Consider the following 26,531-nt stretch of genomic DNA (forward strand, 5'->3'; position numbering starts at 1 on the left):
GTCATATCCATCCCCGTTGTTCTGATTTGCACAACAGATTTCCATGTGGCATTCAGTCAAATGCCTTTGTAAAAATCAGCAGTATCATTGTGTAGCTATTTCCTTCATCCAACTTGGCTCTCACTCTATTATAAAAAATTAGTAAATTACTAAGGTATGATTGATTCTTCACAACGCCATGTTACCCCTCATAGCATATCATGTTCTTATGTACCCGTTCTTGAATTCTCATTTTGACCAATTTTTTAGTACTTTTACAACCACACCTGAGATACTAATTGGTCTATAATTTGCTACTGCAGTCTTAAAACCTCCCTATTCAAGGGAATTCTTTTGCTCTCTTTCCACTCCCTTGGAACTCTACCAGAGCCGAGTCTTAAATTAAAGAGCTTAATCAGAGGTGTTGCCAGCTTCCCTGCACATTCTCATAAAATGTGAGCTGATATCCAATTCCACTGCCATATTTATGTTGAGATTCTGCAATATCTTAAGAACCTAAGAATATAGACACTCTCTTTTTTTTTTTTTTTTAATAAAGGTTCCTTATCGCTGACGGGAATTCAACTCAAATTTTTCCGACCAAAGGGCTTTTCTCTATACTGACTGAGCTATGAAGGCTTATTTACTACCATATAAAAAGTTAAAATTGATCAAAACGTACATGCACAAACACTTAGTCTGTATATGGTGCCATTCACTGTTGAGAGAAATGTAAACAAATGTAAAGATGCAGTATTAAATCATATCTGCATAAAATTAACTTATTAATTAGTTAAATTTAATTAGCATAAAATAAAGTTTTTTTTAACAACTTGTTCATTAGTGTATAGGCTAGGCTATCATAAAGCTATCGTATTGCTGCTGCTTCATTATCGATGCTCATGCATTGATATCATTATGCCTATATATAAATATGAATTTTTTTTTTCATATTATCTCCTCATTTTGATGTCTAGTGTTATATGTATGACTTCTGCAATGTTTTGTATCATACACTATCAGATCAAAAGTATCCAGACACCTACTAGAAACTGTAGTCAGACTTTCTCTGTGACACGCTTTCCAGTAGTGGACATTAATACGGTGTGGGTCCACCCTTTGCTTCTATGACAGCTGTAACTCTGCCAGGAAGACTTACTACCAGGTGTTGGAACATCTGTGGAGGAATTGCAGCCCATTCTTCCTGAAGAGCTGTAGTCAGAGCAGTTCGTGATGTGGGTCGTTGGGGTCTGGAGCAATGTCGGCATTCTGATTCAATCCAAAGGTGTTCTATGGGATTCAGGTCAGGGCTCTAGACCAGCCAGTCCATTCCTGGAATGTTATTGTCCACAAACCATTCCTCACACAGACCTTGATTTATGGCAGGTAGCATTGTCATGCTAATACAAACAGTAGTCATCACCGAATTGATCTTCTACCATAAACAGTACGCATTTGGTCAAAATGTCCTTGTACCAGTTCTGCATTTAGATTTCCATGTGGTGTTATGGGAGGGCCAATTCATTCCATGTAAAACACCCCAAAACCGTAACACTACCACCTCTAAATTTCACTGTTGGCACCACACACACACTTGCAGTAATTGTTCTCCACGCATTTGCCACACCCAGACTCCCATCAGACTGCCACATGGTAAAGTGTGATTCATGACTCCAAATCACCCATTTCTAGTTGTCCACTGTCCAGTGGCATCGCTCTTTACACCACTGCAGGCAGCACTTAGCATTCACAAGAGAAATGTTTGGTTTATGAGCAGCTGCTCGACCATGGAACCCTATTCCTCTTAACTCTCAATGCACAGTCATAGTTCTCGCTGAACAGTTTGTAGCACTGCGGAACTCTTGGGTGATTGTTTCATTGGATTTCTGGCGATTTCCACGAACCACCTTCTTCAACGCTCGGCGGTCCCTGTCTGTCATGAAATTCGGCCAACCCGACCATGGTTTTGTTGTGGTTGTGCCTTCACGTTTCCACTTCACCAGCTGTTGACTTGGGCAACTTGAGGAGGGTTGAAATGTGTCTGACAGATTTCTTATTGATGCGGCAATCAATAACTAGTTCATGTTCAAAGTCAGCGAACTCCCTTGATGCACATTCTGCTGGTACCTCTTATCACTGAACAACACAGCTCCATGCCTCCATTTACTGGTAAGTGAGGTCATAGTGACATCTAGACGTCAGTTTATGAATTACAGAGGGGCATCCAAATACTTTTGAACAGATAGTGTATAAGTCAATATTGATGTATATACTGACAGACAGACGAAGTAAACTTACAGTATAGATGAATGCAGTAGAGTACTGTAAATGTATTTTATCTTCCTTATGATTTTTCTTAATAACCTTTTCTTTTCTCTAGCTTCTTTTATTCTAAGAATACAGTATATAATGCATATAACATACAGAATATGTGTTCATCAAATGTTTATGATATCAGTAAGGCTTCTGGTAAACAGTAGGCTATTAGTAGTTAAGTTTTTTGAGAGTCAAAAGTTATATGTGGATTTTTGACTGCAAGTGGAGAGATTGGCGCTCCTAACCCCTGCGTTGTTCAAGGGGCAGTGGTAGTTCCGCATATACCTTTTCCTCAAAGAGTGCTACACACTGCTGTCAAGCACTCAGGTAATCACCTCCTGGTCACTCTCACCAACTGGAGAGTGATATTTGACACCTCATTTATAACATTCTCTGATGAGATGATCAAATCCAAGACATACAGTCTTCATGTGCCCTCTGTTACTTACTGCATGAGGTAGTTGTCCGTCAAAAACTTGAGAAACTAATTTTCTTCATTTCCAGTTGCTATCTCATCATCCCAATCTATATTGCCATAATTAAAATCTCCCATAATGATCACCCTTTTCTTATTTGCTTGCTAATTTGATTATACATTTCATGTCTACCACCCCCCCCCCCTATACATTTCATGGTAACTACCATCCACATTACCAGGTCTATAGCAACATCCAACTAAGTATTTCATTCTGTTCATCTCTATTTCATACTCTGCTCCCTCAAAACCATTGCCCCTATTTCCCTCTTGCATTTCTACCTTGTATGGACATTACTCTTTCTCCATCATCAATAGCACTGCCCTTCCCTTTTTACTGTTTCTCTCTTCACAAAACACATTCTTATTATTGTAAAAACACATCCATTGAGCCCGAATTATCCACACAATCTATCATACTTCTCCTTGAACCCATTAACAGACAAAGCACTCACAACTGACTGGCAACCCATTCCAATCATTCACAACTCTCCAAGCAAAAAACCTACTCCTCACACTCCTAATAACCACACCTTTATTCAACTTACCCTTTGTCTTCTTCCCTCTAGCCAAGTGCTGAAACATTTCTCCTACATCAGTCCTATAAAACCCTGTAAGTAACTTAAATGCTTATATCATGTCCCCACTTTTTCTCCTGTCAACCAGCTTCTGCAATCCACACATCCTCAACCTATCTTCATAGGAAACATTCCACAGACTCACCATTTGGTCACTTGGCTCTGAATCTTCTCCAATGCTTCAACATCCCCAAGAAACCCAGGAGACCAGACTTGAGCACAGTAATCCAAATGTGGGCATATCAAGGCCTTATAAAGAGGAATAACAACTACCTTATCTCTACTTGTTAATATGTTCATCAATAGCCAAGTAATCTTATGGACTACTTTAGCAACCTTAGCAATATGTCCTCTAAACATTAACTCTCTCACTACTACCACCCCTAAATCTCTAGCTTCATCTATTTCCTGGAGTACAGTGCCATCAATGTGATACACAGCCTGTAATCTATTTATCCCAAAATGCATAACTTTACATTTCTCCACATTAAATTGACATCCATTATATTTTGTCCATGCTGGCAGCCTATTTAAATCATCCTGCAAGCTCTAAACATTGCCTTGATTAACTATAACTCTACCTAATTTTGCATCATCAGCAAACAACTGAATATTTCCTTTCAGGTTATTTCCTATATCATTTATGTACAAATGAAACAGCAATGGCCCCAGCACTGAACCTTGCAGCACACCACTAATCACCTCTTTTTGCCTCAATCCTGCCCCTCCATATACTATACTTTGATATCTGTGTAGTAGCCACCCTTCTATCCACTTAACCAGTGCATTATCCATCCCCAGTTGTTCTAATTTCCATAAGAGTTCCATGTGATATTCTGTCAAATGTCTTTGCAACATCCAGCAAAATGATTGTGTACCCATTTCCTTTATCGAACTCAGCTGTTACTCTAATATAAAAAAGTTAGTAAATTACTAAGGCATGACTGAGCCTTCACAAAGACATGTTGACTCTCATACAGTATCATATTTTTATCTATCCATTCTTAAATTCTCTTTTTTATCAATTTTTATAGTACTTTTACCTCCATGTCTGAGATATTGATTGTCTTATAATTTGCTACTGAAGTCTTAGAACTTCCCTTATTTTTTTTTTATGTATTGTATTTATGTATATCCCTTGGAAATCTATAAGAACTGAGACTTAAATTAAAGAGCCTAGTCAAAGGCATTTCCAGTTCCCTTACACATTCTCGTAAAACCCCAGCTAATATCCCATTTAATCACACAGCTGTATTTACATTGAGATTCTGCAATATCCTAAGAACCTCCAATTCATCCATCTCTGTTCCCACAAGTGGCATTGCATGCCCATTTTGGTTGGGTGTGCTGTCGTGGCTTATGCAATCCTTACTACAAAATTCACATCAGTTTGACCATATGATTGCATTTTTATCAATGTATGAAAGTTTTAAGAGTGTATAGCACATCAGTGCTCATCTTAATTGGTCTAATGCAATTAACTGTAGGATAACTTTGAATACTTTAATCTAACAGATAAGCTTATGTGTTGATGGTTATTCATGACTTATTTTTCACGGTATTAACAACACCACAAACACTTTTATCAACAAAGATGTTTTATTAACGCTTATATTTCGCTGATTTTCAACTCAGCATCATCAGAGCACAACACACTTGTAAACGCGACAGTGAGTGAGTGAAACAATATAATTGCAAAAGACAAAAGATCTAAAGTCCTAAACTAGAAATTATGATGAAAGTAGAACGGGGTATCCACGATCTTCCACCAGCAATGGCCAATAACGTGCGACTAGATATAGCAAGTATTATAAACAAGGCTAAGCCTCCGAAAAGCAATATGCCACGTAAGCAAATAACTGCTCTAAAAAAAGTTATATAATAATAAAAATATTATTATTACAAAAGCCGATAAAGGAAATGCAACAGTTATCATAAATAAAGAAAAGTATAACAGAAAAATGCAATATCTCATATGTGACATTTCCACATATCAAATTATACATCGAGACCCTACGATGTCTCAAAAGAAAAAAGTCTGAAAATTACTGAAAAAAGCGACATCATGGCCCAAAGAAATCATCAGGAAAATAAAATTAGTTTTGTGGATTACCAAAATTCCACAAAACTAATATTCCCCTACGCCCCATAGTTGATAGCATAGATAGTCCCACATATAAACTGGCCCAGCATTTAACCAAGTCGCTTGTCCCCCCCCCCTTTACTGGCAACTCCTCTACTTTTGTAAAAAATTCAATCCATTTCAAAACACTGGTTAAAAATCTAATCCTAAAAGATTCAGACATAATGGTTATTTTCGATGCCACCTCCTTATTTACCAATGTACCACTTATAGACACTCTTGATTTAATCAAGTCTAAATTTCCCCCAGATATTTTTTAATTATTTCAATTTACCATGAATGCAGGTTACTTTACATGGGGGGGGGGAATTCTACAAACAGATTAATGGTACTGCTATGGGTCCCCCCCTCTCCCCCATTAGCAAATTTTTACATGGAACACTTTGAAAACAAAGTACTTACCACAGCTACATACAAGCCACAAGTGTGGTTACATTATGTAGATGATGTGTTTGCCATCTGGCCCCATGGACAAGACACTTTGGATGCTTTTGTCACCTACCTAAACAGCCAACACCCCAAAATCCATTTTACAGTAGAAAAAGAATCAAATAACTGTTTACCTTTTCTTGACACGTTAGTCACCCACCTTTCAGATGGATCATTATCTTTTTCTATTTACAGAAAGCCTACACACACAGGAAGATACCTACATAAACAATCACATCATCATCCAGTCCAACAGTACGGCATTTTAAAAACACTTACACACAGAGCCATTTGTTCTAACGATACAGCTCTGACCACTGAACTCCGATACCTGCGCCATACGTTCTTAGCCAACGGCTACAATCCCTACAAAATAGATAAAATACTACATAGGCCCATTACTCTGCCCTCCCCTAATACACAAGAATACAACATGACTATTTCTATTCCCTATATCAGAGGTACATCGGAAAAGATAGCCAAAGTATTGTTGAAACATGGCCTTCGCACCACTTTCAAACCACATGTCAAGCTGGCAACTCTGATCCGCTCGCCTAAGGATAAACTTCACCCTTTAGCACACTCAGGAGTGTATGAAGTTCCTTGTGACTGTGACTTGGCCTATTATGGACAAACAGGAAGATCAGTGAACATCTGCCTGGAAGAACATGAAAGATACATTCGCTACTATTACTATGGCAAGTCGGGACTGGCAGACCATGCTTTGGACACTCCTTTATACAGGATTAGATGGAGGAAAACGAATGTGCTATTTAGGAGTCGTTATAGATCTGAAAGATTATTTTTTGAGTCACAATGCCTCTGAAGAATTCTCCCAACCTTAACAAATATGGTTGCATTAATTTGCCAAAAATTTGGGAGACGGTTATCCTAAGAAAAACTCCTGGATAACTGCTGCTTTTTTTTTTTTTTCCCCTGTTAGAGGGCGCCAAAAATAGGACTTTAGATCTTTTATCTTTTGCAATTATATTGTTTCACTCACTCACTGTCGCGTTTACAAGTGTGTTGTGCTCTGATGATGCTGAGTTGAAAATCAGCGAAATATAAGCGTTAATAAAACATCTTTGTTGATAAAAGTGTTTGTGGTGTTGTTAATACCGTGAAAAATAAGTTTTGAATACTTTAATTTATCAATTACAGGTAACCCTCGTACAGTGCGGTACTTATATAACGCGGTCTACAAATTGTAGTAGCTCTGTATCCTTTCATTTATTTTTCACCCCGCAAATTAAAAATCAAATTTTATCTTCGTTAAATTTGTGTCTGTCCATATCGCACATGTAGTTATAAGTAGCCAATTTATATTAGTGAAAATACCCTTTAGCACGCATGTACGTAAATTGTTTATCGTATAAAGTGTTTATTGTTGATAATTGTCTTCGTTTTCTGCCAGGAAAGTGCATTAAACAACATAAGTGTGTTAATCTCAAGCTGAGCATTTTCTTTTCTGGTGAGTTACATACAATATGTAATGCTTTTTTATGTAAAAATTTTATTTTAATAGTAATGGCCACATAGAGGACTTTTGCGATATGGTTGAAAATGAAATTAGTGAATTAATTGATGGGGAAACAGATTTAAATGAGGAGGAACTAGTACAATTCATAGATGACATCAAACCAAACGGCCAGGGAAAGTTCTGCTGAAGATTCTGATTGTGATGAATCTGTTAAAGAATTCAGTTTAAAGACATCAGCAGAAGGATTGGACTTGGCAAGAAAGTTAGGAAGTTATTTTACGGATAATAATCCCTCAATGGAACACTCCGGAAAATTCACGAGACAATTGGATATTTGTTTTGCTCCATATTATGAACTTAATAAAAAAAATTGCAGCATGGTAGTAAGCAAGGTCTTATTATTGACTTCTTGATAACTAAACCAGCCGAAGTATGCAAGGAGAATTATATAAATGATCTCCAAGAGATTTCAAGTGATGACGATGTCCGGCCACTCGTAAATAAAGAACATCTACAAAATGTTCGTTTTGAAGGCAGTGATGACGATTAAAATATGCACTTTTATTTTGCCTAAAACATTTATGCATCATGGGCAATGTAGTTTACGTACAATTTGTATTTTTATAAGTTTGTACTATGTATTTTGTTTCATAGTTTATGTTTTCTTAACTCATATGAATTAGCTGAACTAAATAAAAATATTTTTTGTTGCATATGTCATTCTTGTTTATATAATTAAAAAAAATGATTTTGGAACATACCCTACTTTTTCTGTTTGATCTGAATCTCGCATAACGTGATTTATATAATGCGGCATTTCTGTGAAACGTAACATCTGCGTTATACGAGGGTTACCTGTAATTGTAACCAAATCTTGAGCAGAGTGTGAGAGAACAGTAGGGGATACAAGAGATCTGGGATTGATGATTGATAGAAACCTGAAATTTAGGGGACATATTGCAAAGGTGGTGAAGGTAACACAGAGGATTTCTGCAATAATGAGAAGGACACTGACCTGCAGAGATAAAAACAGTTATTATTCCATTATATAAGACCCTGATCAGACCACACTTGGACTATTATTCTCAGATTTGGTTCCCAGGATTTGAAGGGGATAAATTAACCGGAAAGGGTACAAAATCTGATAACAAAGATGGTTTCAGGACTATACAGTGATAGTTATGAGGATCGGCTGAGGGAATGTGGACTGCAGAGTTTGGTGGATAGAAGGAGGAGAGGTGATATGATTGAGACTTTTAAACTGTTGAGAGGTGGTTACAGGGTTGACACTGGGGAGTTTTTTCGCTTGGTTGAACAGCGGGAAGGAGTGATGACAAGAGGCTGTCTCTGGAAGTTATGAAAGGAAACTGTGAGCTAGAGGGTGAGGAGTGGTTTCTTTGCATGGAGGGTGGCTGAACCATGGAATGCATTGCCTGATGGAGTGGTGAGAGCGAGAACGGTCAAGGAGTGGTATGATAGACTTTGTGTTTCTTGGGGGGGGGTACCTCCCCTCGACGAGTCTTGATAGACTTTGTGTTTCTTAGGAAGGACCTCCCATGATGAGTCTTTTGACTCCATGGAGGCCTGAATAATAATAATAACAGTGTTTGTTTTAAGGTACTGTATATTAGAATACAGCAATGAAGAAGAATGCTAGATTTGGTTGGTATAATTGAATTAATCAAAGGTGTAAAATTTGAAAGAGGAGAATGAGGCTTACCTCCTTCGACTACAATTCTGTTTCCCATTTTAAATATGGACAAAAAAATTTATAAATTTATCAAAAAATTATATATTAAAAACTTGTGTATATTATATATAAAAACTTGCCTACCACGTCTGTTCGCACTTCATGCACACAAAACAGATGAAACTCAGAAAACAAAAACAGCAACTCACGACAAATGGCAATGTTCAGTTAGATTGGTTGATGCAATAACCAATCACAGCCACTAGGTGCTAATGTCTCAGAGTTCGCCCTGCCTCACCGTCTGAGCGGTTTAAAACTACTAGAATGCTCAGAATTTGTCATCTATACATCTTTTCTAAGGGCTCAAAGGTGTATGTATTTTGAATGCACACTTGTGCTATTAATGTGTTTACTTTTAGGAATTCAGCAAAGTCTAGAAACAATTAGGAAAGTCTTTAGTGGGAATAATGTTGGTGATAGTGCTATTCTGTGGATGAGCACCGCACACCCTGAATGTAAGTCACTGGTTCCCACATTAGTGTCTGTCACATAAGTTAAAGCAGTAACCTCACTAGGATGATATACCCTTGCAAAGTGGCAACTCAGAGAGGCAAATTCCTTCTGTCTCTTTGCGACCATCATTACACATTAAGGTTAATATTCGATAGTTATTCTTCCTCTTACTTGCTGCATAATGAAAGAACTCTTTGGGATTTCCTTTGGCTTGCTTGGCTAGATTCTCCTCATAATCTGATTTTACCTTCTTTGCAATGATTGTTGACTTTCTTGCCTGGACCTTGTACTGTTCATGAGTTTGCTGGTCACCTTTCTCTTTATATACCCTCCACTGAATTTTCTTCTTCTGCAGCTCATGCTTAATGATATTACTCATCCATCTGATTCCTACCTGATTAACCCTCCTTACCCAAGGTATATAATTTAATACTGATTCATCTAGATGACCCTTAACTATATCCCATGCACTACTAACATCCTTACTTTGCAGTGTTTTTTTGCCGTGGAAGAGATTTAAGCTTCTTCCTAAGCATGTCATAATCGCCTGCTTGTAATTCAACATACCTTTTCTTGATAAAATATTCCTCATGTTTTATAATCTGCCAAATCGAGATGGCATGGTCACTTTCACCAACTGGAGGCAATGAGGTCACCTTGGTTATGGATAGCTCTTCTGATCCTATGACCACGTCCAAAAATCTCCTACTCCCCTCCATCACATGCTGCCTTAAGTAATAATCTCTTAGCAGGTGTATAAATTCTATTTCTTTCCTGCCATGTAATATTTGTTCCTTCCAGTCTATATCTCCATAGTTCAAGTCTCCCATAATAATCACTCCACCTGTACTCATTGTACTAATTTAGCAATGCATGGCTTCCAGATCATCTGTGGAACTTCCTGGCCTATCGCAATAACCGACTGTATATTTTGTTTTAATGGTCTTAATCTCACACCAGACTATTTCAAATGAACGGCCACTGTCCCACCTGTCTCCTATTCTTTTTGACTGCAATTCATCTGCTGTCATTAGCAGTGCTCCTCACCCATCTTATCTTCTCTATCTTTCCTGAAAATATTAAACCCTTCAACATTCAATCCCTGTAACTACATCATCTGCTTTTAGCCAAATCTCACTAATTATTATTTTTATTATTATTATTACCTAAGACCACTAAGGAGTCAAGGACTCATCAAGGGAGGCTATAAATCACCAAAACCAGCTATTATACCTTCCCTTAAATTCATTCATACTAGATGCACTCACTACCCCTAAAGGCAAACTATTCCACTTACTCACCGCTCTGTGAAAGAAAAATTAGCTCTTACCCCTTTATTGACTATGAACAAACTTAACTTCCATGGATGTCCTCGCTGCTCTCTCTCCACCTTCAATATAACGAAAAATTTCATGAGACACTATCCTATAATACCCATTCAAAAGTTTATAGGCCTCTATCATATCACCCCCCTCTTTCTCCTGTTAACCAGTCTGTAATCCTCATAATCTAAATCCCATAATCCAGATATAATCTGTGTAACTCTTCTTTGCAACCATTCCACAGCTTCTTTATTCACGTGGAATCCAGGAGACCAAATCTGTGCACAATAACCCAGTTGTGATCCTATCAAGCCCTCCTATCCATAAATGTCAAGGTTCGCTTTAACATCACAATTATCCACTGAGATGTTGGAAGTTTATTTTGCACTTGGTTAAACTATAATATAATAAATTTAGTTTAATCCTTTATCCAAGTGTAGGCAACACAAAGTTTGCGCTTGTGTTGCCTACACTTGGATAAAGGATTAAACTAAATTTATTATATTATAGTCTAACCAAGTGCAAAATAAACTTCCAACACCTTTCTCTAAATCCAGAGTAATTCAGTAATAAGGTGGTACACCTGTTGGCAACTTGTATAGGTAAATATCACCTCTCCTATTGCTTCTGCCTTAGTATCTCCACGTTTGGGTCTACCTCCCACTGACGAGACCTTAATAAAGGTCGAAACCGGTCTGGGTAGTGGCTCTACCCTTAATGCATAGCAGTATACATGTCTGCAAGGAGATGTGTTTTGCATTATGGAATATACTGAGACAAGGAGTGATGAGCGCTTGGTCCACCTTTGCTTGGAGTTTCCTGGTGTTGCACCACCTTACCTCAGTCCTGAAGATATTTTCAGGTGCAAACTTTGTGTTGCCTACACTTGGATAAAGGATTAAACTAAATTTATTATATTATATCCACTGAGATGTATATGCAACTTTTGCTATGTGACCTTTGAAATTTAAATTCCTATCCACCATTATGCCAAGATCCGTAGCCTCATCAGTTTCTTGTAGCATAACCCCACTAATATCACAGGAGTTTGATTGGTTCAGTGCCATGGCATGTACAACTGCAATAACTAGAAGTTGATAGTGCATGGGAGGCAGTTAAGAAGTGTTTGCATGAAGCAGTGGCTAACTGTATACCTAGAGTCCGAATAATAAATCAAGTAGAGGTTAAATGGATGAATAACACCATTAAGCTTGAGCTGCAAAAAATAAACAACTATGGAGGGAATTTAAGGAGAAAGGTGACCGGCAGGCACATGAAAGGTATAAAGCACAGGCCACAAGGGTAACGAGTGTGGTAAGAAAAGCAAAAAAGGATTACGAAAGAACATTGGCCATGCAGGCTAAAGAGAATCCTAAACAGTTTTTTCGATATATTGCAAGTAAAAGGAAAAATGTATATGGCAAAATGATTTTAAAGAATGCCGATGGTAGGGAGGGAACTGAATCAGTTGATATAGTTGAGTTACTGAGTGAGCACTCAGTAACTCAAGAATATATCATCCAGGTAGTGACATTGCAGAAACGAATGAACCAGTAGATTATACGGGAATTGTGGTGAATGAAGTGGAGGTGAGTAGTCTATTGCAAAACCTCAATGTCAATACATCTATGGAATTGGATGGTATACCAGCTCGTGTCGTATGAGAAGCGGCTAAAGAATTGTCAGTACCCTTGACCATTTTGTTTAATTTGAGTCTCAGGTCTGGGTTAGTCCCGAGGGGGTGGAAAGAGGGGAAAATAGTTCCACTGCATAAAGGTGGTTCCAAGACTGCTGTTGTAAATTACCGACCGATTAGCATATCAGGAATCATTTTCAAGGTCCTAGAGAAATTAGTCAACAAAAGAATACAGGATTGGATAGATGAAAATGGGATATTGTATGGGGGACAACATGGTTTTGTGAAGGGTAGATCATGCCTCAGTAACTTGCTCACGTTTTATAACAGAGTGACAGCTGAACTGGATAAGGGTAATGGGTTTACAGTGATTCTACTGGACCTTGCCAAGGCCTTTGACAGGATACCACATGGAACCCTAATCAGTAAACTGGAGCAGGGGATGGATATAGGGTTGGTGACATGAATAGGAGGGTGGTTGATAGAGAGATACCAGAGAGTGGTTTATTCAGGAGTGGAGTCTAAAAGATGGCTTGTGACTAGTGGTGTGCCACAGGGCTCTGTTCTTGGACCACTGCTTTTCAATTTGTTCATCAATGATATAGGTAAGGATCTGAGAGGAAGTGTTCACTTGTTTGCTGATGATGCAAAGTTAGGTAGAGCAATAGTGAATGCTCAGTATGTCAAAATTTTGCTGGATGATTTGGATAGTTTGGAGAACTGGGCTAAGGAGATTGGATGTCAATTTAATGTGGAAAAATGTTAGGTTTTGCATTTTGGGGTGAAAAGATTAGCAGCAGTATATCACATTGGTGGAACTGTACTCCAGGAGATTGATGAGGCCAGGGATTTGGGAGTGTTGGTGGATAGGGAGTTGAAGTTTAGGGGACACATTGCAAAAGTGGCAAAATCTGCTCATCAAATCACTGGGTTGCTGAAAAACACTTTAACGAGCAGAGACAAACAGGTTATTGTTCCTCTGTATAGATGCCTTGATAAGACCTCATCTAGACTACTGTGCCTAGATATGGGCACTAGGGTTTCTTCTCGATGGGGGAGGAGGTGGAGAGGATCCAGAGACGAGTGACCAAGATAATAGCAGGACTATGGAATGAACCGTATGAGAACAGGTTGAAGATTTGTAGGCTGCAGAAATTGGTTGATAGGTGGAAAAATTGTGATATCATTGAGACATTCAAATTACTGAACGGTTTCTATAAGATTAATTCAGAAGATATTTTTGAGAATAGGACTGGTAGTGGGAGGACTAGGGGCCATCCATGGAAACTTGGATGGCCCCTAGTCCTTGGAGAGTGGACTAGGGACTTATTCCACTCATTTACCACTTGGAGAGTGGAATAAGCTGCCAGAATCTGTTGTGGGGGGTGCCATGACTGTAAATGAGTTAGAGGAGAAGTATGATAGATACTGTGTGAATGTTGAATAGTTGTTCTTGACATGATGTTGGGCCTCCCTCGATAAGTCTAAGGAATCCTTGAGCTTCCCGTAATAATAATAATTCATTGACTATTAAAGATTAATTTATCAAATATAATAGTAAAAAAAAAAAAAAAGTGAACCCCTTACCCTTATTATGGGGGGGGGGTTAATTTGTTCTTGAACCAAAATAAAATGTCCCTCCTGGAATGATTCAGAGAGTCTTTTTTTTTTTCTAATCACATGAATTAATAATCCCACCAGATAGAAATTCTTTCTATGTTGTGAATTATTTTTTGATTTATCCAGATTGAAATAATGCTCATTCTGAAAAACACGTTTGTTTTTTTTTGTTTTTTCAAAATGTGCATTATTTTATAGAGAGAAAAGTTTTGATCCTATTTGGAAATATATCTTAAAAGGAACAAGTAAATTGTTTCAATCTGAATAGATGAAAGAAAAAAAAAATCACAATAATGAAAGAACTTCTGTCTGAGATTATTAATTCCAGTGATTGTGGTTGGGGGGGGTCTTTTGAATCATTCCATGAGGGACATTTCATTTTGGTTCAAAACCAATTCAAACCCCCCCATGAAAAGAGCAAGGGTTTTGTATAATTTATGTATATCCTTATTTTTAAGTGTTTCATTAAAAAAAAAACAGAATGCTTTATATTATTATGCAGTTGCAACTAGTAAGTTTTAACATGTTTTTATTATTGAATAACATGCTTTTTTCTTTTTTAGTCCCATCGTAGCAAAAGTTTGACTCAGATAGACTGCATAGAAAACAAAGTATGCAGTGTGGAAGAACAGTTAAATCAACATCAGCATGGGATAGATGGTATGTTAAAAGTTGAAACTTGTAATGAACAGAGGTTGCCATGCCTGTCACCATCTTGCCAAAAGGATATATCTCATCGTACTGAAACTCTTGGAAAGGTATTAAGGCATTAAGATTTCTTAGTTATTAGAGAAATTAAAGACAACACAAATTGTGTGGCATGAAATTGAGAGAAACGGTAGGAATAGTTTAGTAGAAGAGAAAAGGGGCACTGGAGTGGGACACTTTTTTGAGTGTTTGAGATGCATTTGATGGGAGAAGTGACTTGTATACAGAGGATGGGTTGCATTTTAATGAGTGTAGAAATGTGTTTTTGGGAGGCTACTATTATTCAGTAGGATAGATATAAACCAGGGAAAGAAAAGTTGTTGGTGGGGTAGATTTCAGGGATGGTTTCAATTATATGTGTGTTGGGGAATTTTGGAAAGTATGTAGGGTTTGGTTTGAACTGAGGGCAGCAGTGATTCTGGCTACACAAAGCAAGCACTTCGGAATGACAGAATATTTTGATATATAAATATTAGAAGTATTAAGATATATGGAAAATGAATATATGATCTTAGTTAATCAAAAAATTATTAGTTAAACATGGCTGACTAAGATTGGAATAATAACAGGAAAAGAAATTGGAGCATGATGTTCAAGAAAGATGTGAAAGATAAACAGGGAGGAAATATGCAATGCAAGTCCCATATGGGTAGAGACCTAGAAGTGAAATGATGTTGAAGGTCTGTTATGTCATTATTAAGGTATATTATGGTATGGACTGTGCTATAGACCTGGTGTAGAATAACATGTAAGTAAATTTGCTTAAAGAAGGATAACCTTTATGAAAGACTTTAATTCTGGCAGTATAAATGGTAAGGAAGAAACAGCTAATTGTTGTAAAGACTGGATTTCTGGAATTTAAGAGAGAGAAATATCTCAGGCTGTGGGTAGTTGAGGAAACAAGGGGTTCAAGAACTCTGAATTTGATAACTGGATATGCTAAAACCACCTGGCCTAGTTGGCCTAGTGGTTGGTGTATCCACTTTCCAGTCAAGAGGCTGCTGGTTCGAATCCCGCTGTTGGTATGGATGTTTGTGATTGTCTTTGAAAATACTAGTGATGGTGGTGGTGGATGGTAGATGGCATTGGTGTAGTTTTGGTTCGTTGTAGTAGGTGGATTGAGTGGTGGAGACGGAGTTGCAGAGGAGGAGACCTCCCTCGATAAGTCTTTAGACTCCCTGGAGTTATTGCATAATAATAATAACATTGGACAATGTGATTGTAAAGGAAATGTCAATTTTGTCTCCATCACAGGAGACTGATTGTGTAGTCCTTAGTTGAAAGATGAGCAGGCATATGGAGGTATTGGGTAGAAAGGGATATATATATATACATGAAATTATAAGGTAGAAAGTATGACAGTTTTTAGAAGTCAATTTTTTAAAATGCCATGCTTGGAAGAAAAGAAATTAGTAATGCTTAGTGGCTGGTCATAAAATGTTTGGCATTAGTAGTGAGGAATTTATTCAAAGTTCTTCTAGAAAGGTAAATCCGTCCTTCCTGATTTACACTCATGCATGGATCTACACTTCACCATGCAGGCATTTGAAACTGAAAATCCGCACGGAATTGGTCGATCAGTCCTTATTCCAGGAGTGTCCTATGTCTATAGATCTATGTGTTCACAGGGCCAGTTGGGTTTTTCATTCCTCAGCCTGTTCTGAGGTTTTTCTGGGGCAGAAAAACCCTCTACCTCCATATGAGACTGGCTAACTCACCTTTAGTCGAAAGAGACCAGATAAAGGTTACTCCCATCATGGATGGGAATCGACTCCAGGTCTTTCCGACCAAAGGGCTTCATCTATACTGCTATGGAGGCTCAGAAAGGTAAATTGTGGAATAAAATAGATAATGCTATTTGTCAGATACTGCAGAAAAAATTGGATATTAAAAAGTATAAAAGATAGGAAGGTAACTGAATCAGTCGAAATAGAATTACTAAATGAACGCTTTGCAAGAGTATATCATCTAAGTGGTGATATTGCAGGAACACGAGAGCCAAAGGCTTATAGGGGAACAGAGGTAAATGAAATGGAGGTGCATAGCATATTACAGAATCTTAATGTGAATACAGCTGTGGAATTGGATGGTATAGCAGCTCGATCTTTATGTGAAGCAGTGAGGGAATTGTCAGTGCCCTTGACCATATTGTTTAATCTAAGTCTCAGTTCTGGGTTAGTCCTGAGGAGAAAATAGTTTTATTGCATAAAGGAGGCTGCAAATTACTGACTTATCAGCATATCAAGAGTTGTGAAATTATTGGAGAAGTTGGTCATGAGCAAAATACAGGAATGGGTAGATGGAAATGGGATACTGTAATTCAGGACAGAATGGTTTTGTGAAAGGTAGGTCATGCCTTAGTAACTTGCTCATGTTTTATAATACAATAACAGCTGAGTTGGATAAAGATAATGGATTCACAATGATACTATACTGCTGGAGTTTTCAAAGGCCTTTGACAGGATACCACATGGAATTCTAATCAGTAAACTGCAGCACATGGGAATGGATAGGAGAATGGTTGATGGAGAAATATCAGCGAGTAGTTTATTCAGGAATAGAGCCCAAAAGAAGGACTGTGACTAGTGCTGTGCTGCTGGGTTCAGTTCTAGGACTGCTACTGTTTAATTTGTGCATTAACGATACAGGAAAGGATCTAAGAAGAACTGTTCAGTTATTTGCTGATAATGCAAAGTAGAGCAATAGTAAATTTCAAAGGTTTCCAACCTGACTCGCAACATTTGCACCAATTTTAAAACGCCATGTGTGACAGATAGCACCATCTACGGGGAGGTTAGTGTTTCAGTTTCAACTCTCTACCTGCATCATTCAGTTGGAGGCACTCATTTGACTAACACATGGAATGCTAAGTGGCTGTAATGTTAAAAATTGAATACCGTGCTGTGATAAAGTTTTTCACCAAAGTACAGACTATTTTTTCACGGGCATAGAAATGTTAATTCAAAGATGTGAAAAGTGTGTTGAAGTAAGGGAGAGTATGTTGAAAAGTGTGACAGTTGTTTTTCTTTCTATCACCTCTAAAAGTTAGTCATGCATGTAACTTATGGAACTATCCTCGCAATACAGATGATATTTCTGTGGATGATATTATTGATCCATCTATATTTTATAGCCAAATGTAGAAAAGAAATGAAGTTTCAAAAATTTACCAGTGAGTTTGAGAACAAGATAAGAATTAGAGTTGCTTTGACTGCACTACTTAGACAACACAAACTCTACCCACAATACTTATATTCACCTTTTATTAATGCATTGAGTAAGTTTCACTAGGGTGAAACACCAGGCTTCAAATTGACTGTCTTAAAAAAAAAATTACAAGCAGAAGTGAAACCAAAAGCTCAAACAATGCTGTAACTTAAACTGTATCAGAAAGTTAAATTCATAAGTGATCTTTGGTGGGTGTATAATAAAATTTTAAACTACAGAGCTGATTAGCTTGTATTTATTTAATTCAGATATAATAGACAATATTACATATTCATCTGCATTTTATAGCAGAATTTAGAAACAAGCAAAAGTAATAAATGTAGAAAAATTTTCTTACTTTCGAAAATTTACTAAATGGCTATAAGAAGGTTACGTTAGTACAAACTCTGGTAAATTTTCAAAAGTTTTAAGTCTGCATTAGGCTATAAAATATGGATGGATCTGTAATATCTTCTAATACAATATGTCACATCTCAAATTGAAGCATCTCAGCTCTCTACTTAAAATTTGACAGTTATTATATTTAGAAAAAGCAAAATTTTATTTTCCATTTTTATCAAACAAGAACTCAGATGTCTTCATTTTGACAAAACAAAATAAACAAAACGTGGTAATAAAGAACATTCATATTTAGTAGTAGAATACACATACAAGGCGTGTTCAAAAAAAGACCAAACTTTTGTTATGAAGACTTTATTGCTCATTTTACATTTTAAGCACTGTCCCCTTCAAAGTAGTCCCCTCAACTGACAATACACCATTCCCAATGTTTCTTCCATTGTTGGAATGCACTTTCTGTGATGGCATGCAGTTCTCTTATTGCATTTTCCTGAATCTCTTCTTTGGTTTGGAAACGACTTTCTTTCAAAGTGATTTTAAGTTTGGCAAACAGGAAGGTCTGCTGGGGCTAAATCCCGAGAATAGGGTGGATAGGACTCAATGGATGTCTAATGTTTTGCCACATTACTGTGGATGAGATGTGACTCCTGAGGCCTCACATTGTTGTGATGCAATATCCAAGTCTGGTTTTCCCACAATTCAGGCCTTTTCTTGTGCACAGCATCCCTGAAACGTGCTAAAACTTCCTGGTACAACTCTTTGTTTACCATCTGACCATGTGGTACAAATTGTAATGAACAATTCCTTTTCCAATCAAAAAACACAACCAGCATCACTTTGACCGACTTATCCGTGCTTTTTTTGGTCAAGGAGACCCTTTCCCCAACTACTGAGATGATTGCATCTTGGCTTCAACATCATTGCCATAAACCCACGTCTCATCCTGTTATGATGTTCTTAAGAAAGTTTTCATTACTATTTTTATACTGATTTCAACATGGTCTCTTTCTGATCTTCAGTCAACAAATGCGCCACGAATTTTGCAATGCATCTCAAGTTGTTCAGTCAAAATTTGATGGCAAGATCCTATGCTGATGCCCACTTCATTAGTAACTTCTCGGACAGTTAAACGACGATTTCCACGAATTATAGCATCAACTCTCTCAACATGGTTGCTGTCTGTTTTATGTGAAGGTTGTCCATGCCTGGGATCTTCACTGACTGGCATTCTGCCCTTTTTAAAACTCTGAAACTACTCATAGCACTGTGTTCGGCTCATATAGTCCTTCCCATATGCTTGGTTAAGCATTTGAAATGTCTCTGTAAAATTTTTACCAAGTTTGCAGCCAAATTTCACACACCCACACACGTTCTTCAATCTCTTTCATTGTCACTAATCCTACAAACAACTTGCGCATGTGCTCACTTCAGCAGATGTAACTCGACGACTAATGATCATAGCAGAACAGGGCAAATGGCAGTTTGTTGTCAAAACCTGCAGCTAGATGCACTCAGTAGCTGGAGCTCACCCTCTGTGCCAGTTGGCATACTATTTAATGAGTTCGTTTCATTTTTGAACATGCCTTGTATGAATATAGAAACTAGGAAAGGTTCGAATTCAGGAGATAGAGAGCTTGTAAGAAGCTGTCCTTGGTATCAGAGTTACCTTAGCTTGTGCTACTCGAGAAAACGTTAGTTTCTTAAGTAGTGCATGAATTATGAACTGCTTATTTTATAATTCTTATTTTACAGCACTCATAGTGAAGAATTTATGGAGACACAACACACCTGTTAGAATAATAACTTAACATTAAGCAAGTAACAATGAACGTTTCGACCTCTGTATTGAGGTCATCATCAGGAAAACATACATCTGTACAAGCTACATGCTGCTGCACTATACAAAAGTAAAATGAATCTAAATGTTTGTTAATCATTTATCCTAGCCTGACCTCTGGAGAGAAAAAAAAAATTCAATTCCTTCAACTGTTACATCCTGAATGAAGAACCTTTAAAAGGAAACAATTCATTCAGGATTTAACAAGTCAGAAAAATCAGCTGAGAGAAAAAAAAAAAAAACTTGTATTCGAGCAGAAGAAATAAAGTACTAACTGTAAATAGAATTAGAATTACCCCCTTTTAGTAGAGTTGTAATACTATGTAAAGAATTTTGTGTACAAATTAATGATTCTATGTAAAAGAAATATTAGGTTAAAAATTGTGTCCTATTAAGCTATCTCAAATAACGTAAGGTCACGAGTAACAGTGCAAAGGTCATGTCTGAAACGCACGTATTGGTCGTAACGCCGGAGGCTACAGCATATGCGGAAAATAACATAAGCGTGCTTTCCTCGAAGACAGCACCTAACAGCAATAGGGAGAGTAGGGATCGTTTTAAGGGCATTAAAACTAAGTGTCGTGTGTAAAAAAAAAAAAAAAAAAAAAAAAAAAAAAAAAAAAAAAAAGATACAACAAAAAGAGGGCGCTAGAACATAGAATGCAAGGCAATGCACAGCATATTGTGAGGCTTTTTGTTCAGGATTTCATCTCGAGGATTCTTGACCGGTGGTCGGAGAAAGGATGAGCTAGGATTCTATGATGTCGGACAGCAGGCATCATGGGGCGGAGCCCCCTAGTATATATATAATATCTTAATTATATTCCAAACAATTCTGAATACTAGGGTAAATCATTCTCTGAGATGTTTCATTTCTTAATTTTTGAAACATTCTGTATTCTACAATCTCTCCTAATGCAACTGTTTTTCAAATATGCCTATTATGAGATTTTTTTGATTGTAAATAAGAATACAGTTTGACAAAACTTTGTCTATTAAATTTTCATAGCAGTGTGTGTTTGTCACAGATTAGAAATTTTCAAAGTAGCACAAATAATATCAAACTTAGCTACTACAAAACAGCAAAGTTTGATCATAAAAATTTCCGCTACAATAAAGTTCGACAGATTGAACAATATTATTGCCATATTTCTTCTCTCCTGTGGGAGAAAAACGGTAAAATCTCACTCGTATAATTATTGCAGATTCTCTATAGGCAAAACTGGTAAGAAAATAATCATTTGCACTTTCATTTCAAAACAAAAAGAAAGAACATTAAATTCACCCAGTGAAAAAGAAAATGCTACATATTTTTCTTGATATTATCTGTTTCTTTCTTGTTGTAGAAAGAAGAAATTACTGCATATATTTCTTTTGTCAATACAAGAGTGCAAAAATATGTAAATTGATTACATTATAGCTGATAGAGAATTCATGCCAGGAAAAATATTTATCTAAGAGTTCTAACATCATCAGATATAACGACATTTTCTTCTAGTTTAGATACGTGACCTTATTGAAGTAGTTAAACTTTTGCTACTATCTTACACTAAACCGCATGAGTATGTTTGTAACAACTGCCTGCAGATTGAATAGGTCCCTCCCCACAAACCAAAAAATAAATGATTATTAACAGATATGCGCTTTTCTGTTAAAAAATTCAAATGTTTTTTTCAAGATAATTGTATCAAATAATTTAGAATTTTTCGATAATAAAAGTGAAACTGATCACTATAAATAAAGAAATCAATTTTGACATAAATACTGCATCACCCTGTAAAAGAAATGTCAGTTTTTCTGTGTTAGGATGAAACTGAAAATGAAACAAGACATTCTTGCTTAAGGCAATTTAGTGTTACTTCTTGGAAACTTTCTCTTTTGTGTTCCTCAAAGCAGTAAGAATTCTAAGACTAGCTTTTCCTTCAGCTAACAGGATTATTGTCGAGCATTTCTAAGATGTATTTCAGAAATAGCAACCAGCAGCAGAAGAAATAGTAATATTTAGATTTAAAAAAAAAAAAGAAAGAAATAGAAACAAAAATAGCACAGTTGAACTTCTTTCTTGTAGTATGCATAAACAGTTTTACATATTGAAAATATAGCATATAGCATAGTATTTCTAAATCTTAGAATAATTCAGCAGACTGCTTAACAGCTGATTTCAGATGCAAAGAAAGAGCGTAGAATTAGAAGCTTCGAATATACAACAGTATTATTGCTTTATTTCTTTTGCCCAAATGGTAAACTGAAATAAGATATTTTGAATAATGTCTGAAAGCTTTCAGATCAGTAGAAATTTAAAGTAGCTATGTAACTGAGTTCCAGGAGAGGAGGGGGGGGAGTTGCAGTAAAAAAAATCTTAAAATGAGCATAAATTTTGAATCATTTCATACAGGATATCTTTCCTATTATATTTTCAACATATCTACAGTGGTTAAGCACTGGATATTATAGTAATGTGCATCCTACAAAAAAAAAAAAAAAAAATCTGTTACAGTTTTAAGCAAAAGAAGATGGCGAAGAGTCTGATAAAATACCATTTGATATAAATTTTTAATACTAAAAAAGACAGAATCGGAAACAGAGTAATGCAGTTTATAATCATTTGTTGTTCATAAAAAAAAAAAAAAAAAAAAAAAAATTGTTCCAAAAATTGAAATGTGACGATCCATATAAAGGTATTTTGCAAAGAAAGAAAGAAAAATCTCATATTTATTCCACTAAATATTTGACAAAATATTTCAAATGCAAACAAACATTTGAAAATTCGCAAAAAAAATCTATATTAGTAAAGGGAAAGAAATTTGCTATTACTAAAATATATTCATTGCTAAGGCTCATTCTGTGGTAATTTCAGGATTGATTATTTATTTTAGCAGATCTGAAACTCGTTTTTATTTTTGGAAAGAGAGACAATAAATAATACAATAAATAAATTATGCACAAAAAAAAAAAAAACAGTAAACAATACAATATATAAATTATGCACAAAAAAAAAACAAAAAAAAATGATCAAATATCCTAGTACAGTAAAAGAAATTCCAAGTAACACAGCACATGGAAAGGCAAGTGACACAAAAGTCCTCCACCACAGTTAATCTGCTAATGGCTCTAAAATCGCCGCTAAGGGAATAATTAACGGCTGAAGAAGGTGAATACTTGATAAAAGATAGAAAGCCGATGAAGTTTTGATCCATGAAAAATACTGTGGTGGTCTGTCTATTTCATCTACCTCGGCCAGTAGGAGGGTTAATGTATAGATTGAACAGCAATGGTCCAAGGACTGAACCCTGAGGTACACAACTGGTCACCTTATATCTGGCAGATTCTCACCCACTGTATACCAGTTTTTGATATCTGTCTGTCAACCATCCACTGATCCAAGTCAAGAGTTTATATTCCAATCCCAAATTCTCTAGTTTATGCAACAGCCTTTTGTGTGATATCCTATCAAATGCCTTAGTAAAATTGAACATTATCATAACATATCCATTCCTTTTATCCAGTTTGGCCATAACATTGTTATAACATGTGATTTTACTAAATCCATGCTGCTCCTTGCAGAGTATAGCTTGTTTGTCTACTCATTTCTGTATGCTAATTCTTACCAACTTCTCTAAAATCTTCACTGCTAATGCACACTTGAGCTTGCATTTGCTAGTGTGAATTATTTATTTTTCTTGTAATGGTTTTTTAGTGTTTGGACAACTTTGTTATCTATTTATTTTTTGATGTTTATTAAGACGATGCTAAATTTCACAACTAAATAAATATCCTTGTTATTACCGCATGTTCTTCAATTGTGAAACATTTTTTCTTATGTATAGAAATATACATAAGTTTCCTCTTTGCTTCTGATTTTATATACTTCCACCAAGTATATGGATATTCCATTTAGATAAGATTACATGCTGAACTTCAAAGATGATAATTTTCAATTGATTAGAATATTAGGTTTGATTCCATGATATCAGTTACTAGTTGGAATGCGTATTGACAGTGCATGGGAGGTATTGAAGAAAATACATTAGTGATGCAATATCGTGTCCCTAGATATGGAAGGAATGCCATGCATACAAGGATATCACTTATGAAAATCATAAGGAGCTGGCCAGAAGAGTTACAACTGTTATATAGAAAGCTAAGTGGAAGTATGAAAAGAAACTGGTTCTGAAATATAAAGACTTCCCAAAAGAATTCTGTCATTAAGTTGATAGATTTTAGCAAAATGGGCACCTATTAGTTAAACAATCTCTTTTGCATCAGTCACTCGTATAGACAAGAATTATTCTTTCATATTCATTATTTCTTTTATTATTATTATTCAGGCCTCCATGGAGTCAAAAGACTCATCGTGGGAGATCCTTCCTGAAAAACACAAAGTCTATCAAGACTCGTCAAGGAGAGGTCCCCCCCCCAAGAAACAGAGTCTATCATACCATTCCTTGAACTCATTGACCATTCTCGCTCTCGCCACTCCATCAGGCAATGCATTCCATGGTTCAACACCACCCTCCATGCAAAGAAACCACTCCTAAATTTTACTTGAAAGTTAATGATAGAATTCTTTTGGGAAGTCTTTAGATTTCAGAACTAGTTTCTTTTCATACTTCCACTTAGCTTTCTATATAACAACCAGAGGAAATGCTAGAGCTGTTGTATATACTGAATATGAATTCAGCAATAAGGATTAATAAGATATCAGTGCAGATGATAAAAGAATGTTCAACTGAAATAGCTGTTCCTTTCCAGGCAGTATAATTTGAGTCTCAGCACAGGGGAGATTCCCCTAGAGGGAAACAAATGTATGTTAATCCCGTGTAGAAAGTATTTTACCTTGGGTATAATAAATGTTAAAGATACCAAGCTATTTTAAACCTGGTTTTACTCCATTTCCCAAGTAAGCAAACAGACAAAAAAGTCAAGTTTGCGCAAGTGAGTGCAAACTTGACTTGTTTGTTTGCTTACTTGGGAAATAGAGTAAAACCAGGTTTAAAATAGCTTGGTATATTTGACATTTATTATACCCAAGGTAAAATACTTTCTACATTTATATCTCCTCCTGAGATTTTTATTTAATAAAGTTAAAACACCTTATGGTAACTTGTTCTGGTAAAATACTTAAGCTCTGTATTACTAAAATCTTGGTATTTCTAGCCTGTCTCCCACTGATGAGACCTCAATAAAGGTCGAAACTGGTCTGGGTAGCGGCCCCTTGCCTTTAGTATAAAGCATCATACATCTCCTCCAGGAGATGTGCTTTGCATTAAGGGTAAATATTAAGATTAGTGATCAGAGCTTATACTACTTTTACCATGAGTTTCCATGGTCTTGCACTATGTGCAGAGTCAGCTAGACTTGCAACACTTGCAGGCGCAAACTTGTGTAGGCAAACAGACAAACAAGTCAAGTTTGCACCTGCAAGTGTTGCAAGTTTAGCTGACTCTGCACATAGTGCAAGACCATGAAAACTCATGGTAAAAGTAGTATAAGCTCTGATCACTAATCTTAATATTTACCCTTAATGCAAAGCACATCTCCTGGAGGAGATGTATGATGCTTTGTACTAAAGGCAAGGGGCCGCTACCCAGAACAGTTTCGACCTTTATTGAGGTCTCATCAGTGGGAGACAGGCTAGAAATACCAAGATTTTAGTAATACAGAGCTTAAGTATTTTACCAGAACAAGTTACCATAAGGTAACCTTATTAAATAAAAATCTCAGGAGGAGATATAAATGTAGAAAGTATTTTACCTTGGATATAATAAATGTTAAATATACCAAGCTATTTTAAACCTGGTTTTACTCCATTTCCCAAGTAAGCAAACAAACAAGTCAAGTTTGCACTCACTTGTGCAAACTTGACTTTTTTGTCTGTTTGCTTGCTTGGGAAATGGAGTAAAACCAGGTTTAAAATAGCTTGGTATCTTTAACACGTATGTTAATCCCATTGCAGAAGAGTGGTGTAATGACTGATGTCTGACTATACACCTATCTGTCTCTTTGGTAGTAGTGAAGATTTTAGAAAAGTTAGTAATAGATCGCATACTGAAATGGGGTTTAGTAAGGGATGGTCATGTTTGAATAACTTCCTGCCATTTTTAATGTAGCTGTTGAGTTACACAAATGAAATGGATATATGACACTTTTGGAGGTTTCTAAAGCTTTTTGACAGGCTTCAACATGCAAGGCTGTTGCATGAGTTGAATGATATGAGATTGGATTATAAACTATAAGC

General features: G+C 36.4%; 1 protein-coding gene across 1 annotated transcript in view; it reads left to right on the top strand.

Annotated features, from left to right (window-relative positions):
- Nucleotides 1-26,531, top strand: part of LOC150096455 (uncharacterized) — a 154,182-nt gene that overhangs the window by 14,386 nt on the left and 113,265 nt on the right. Inside the window, exon 2 of the mRNA XM_090408615.1 lies at nt 14,745-14,939. Coding sequence (XP_090264741.1) covers nt 14,745-14,939 — 195 coding nt within the window. The remainder of the gene's footprint in view (nt 1-14,744; nt 14,940-26,531) is intronic.

The sequence above is a fragment of the Typopeltis vanoorti genome, chromosome 18 (genome assembly GCF_054136105.1).
Source record: "Typopeltis vanoorti isolate ZY-2024b chromosome 18, IOZ_Tvanoo_1.0, whole genome shotgun sequence".
Lineage (NCBI taxonomy): Eukaryota > Metazoa > Arthropoda > Arachnida > Uropygi > Thelyphonidae > Typopeltis > Typopeltis vanoorti.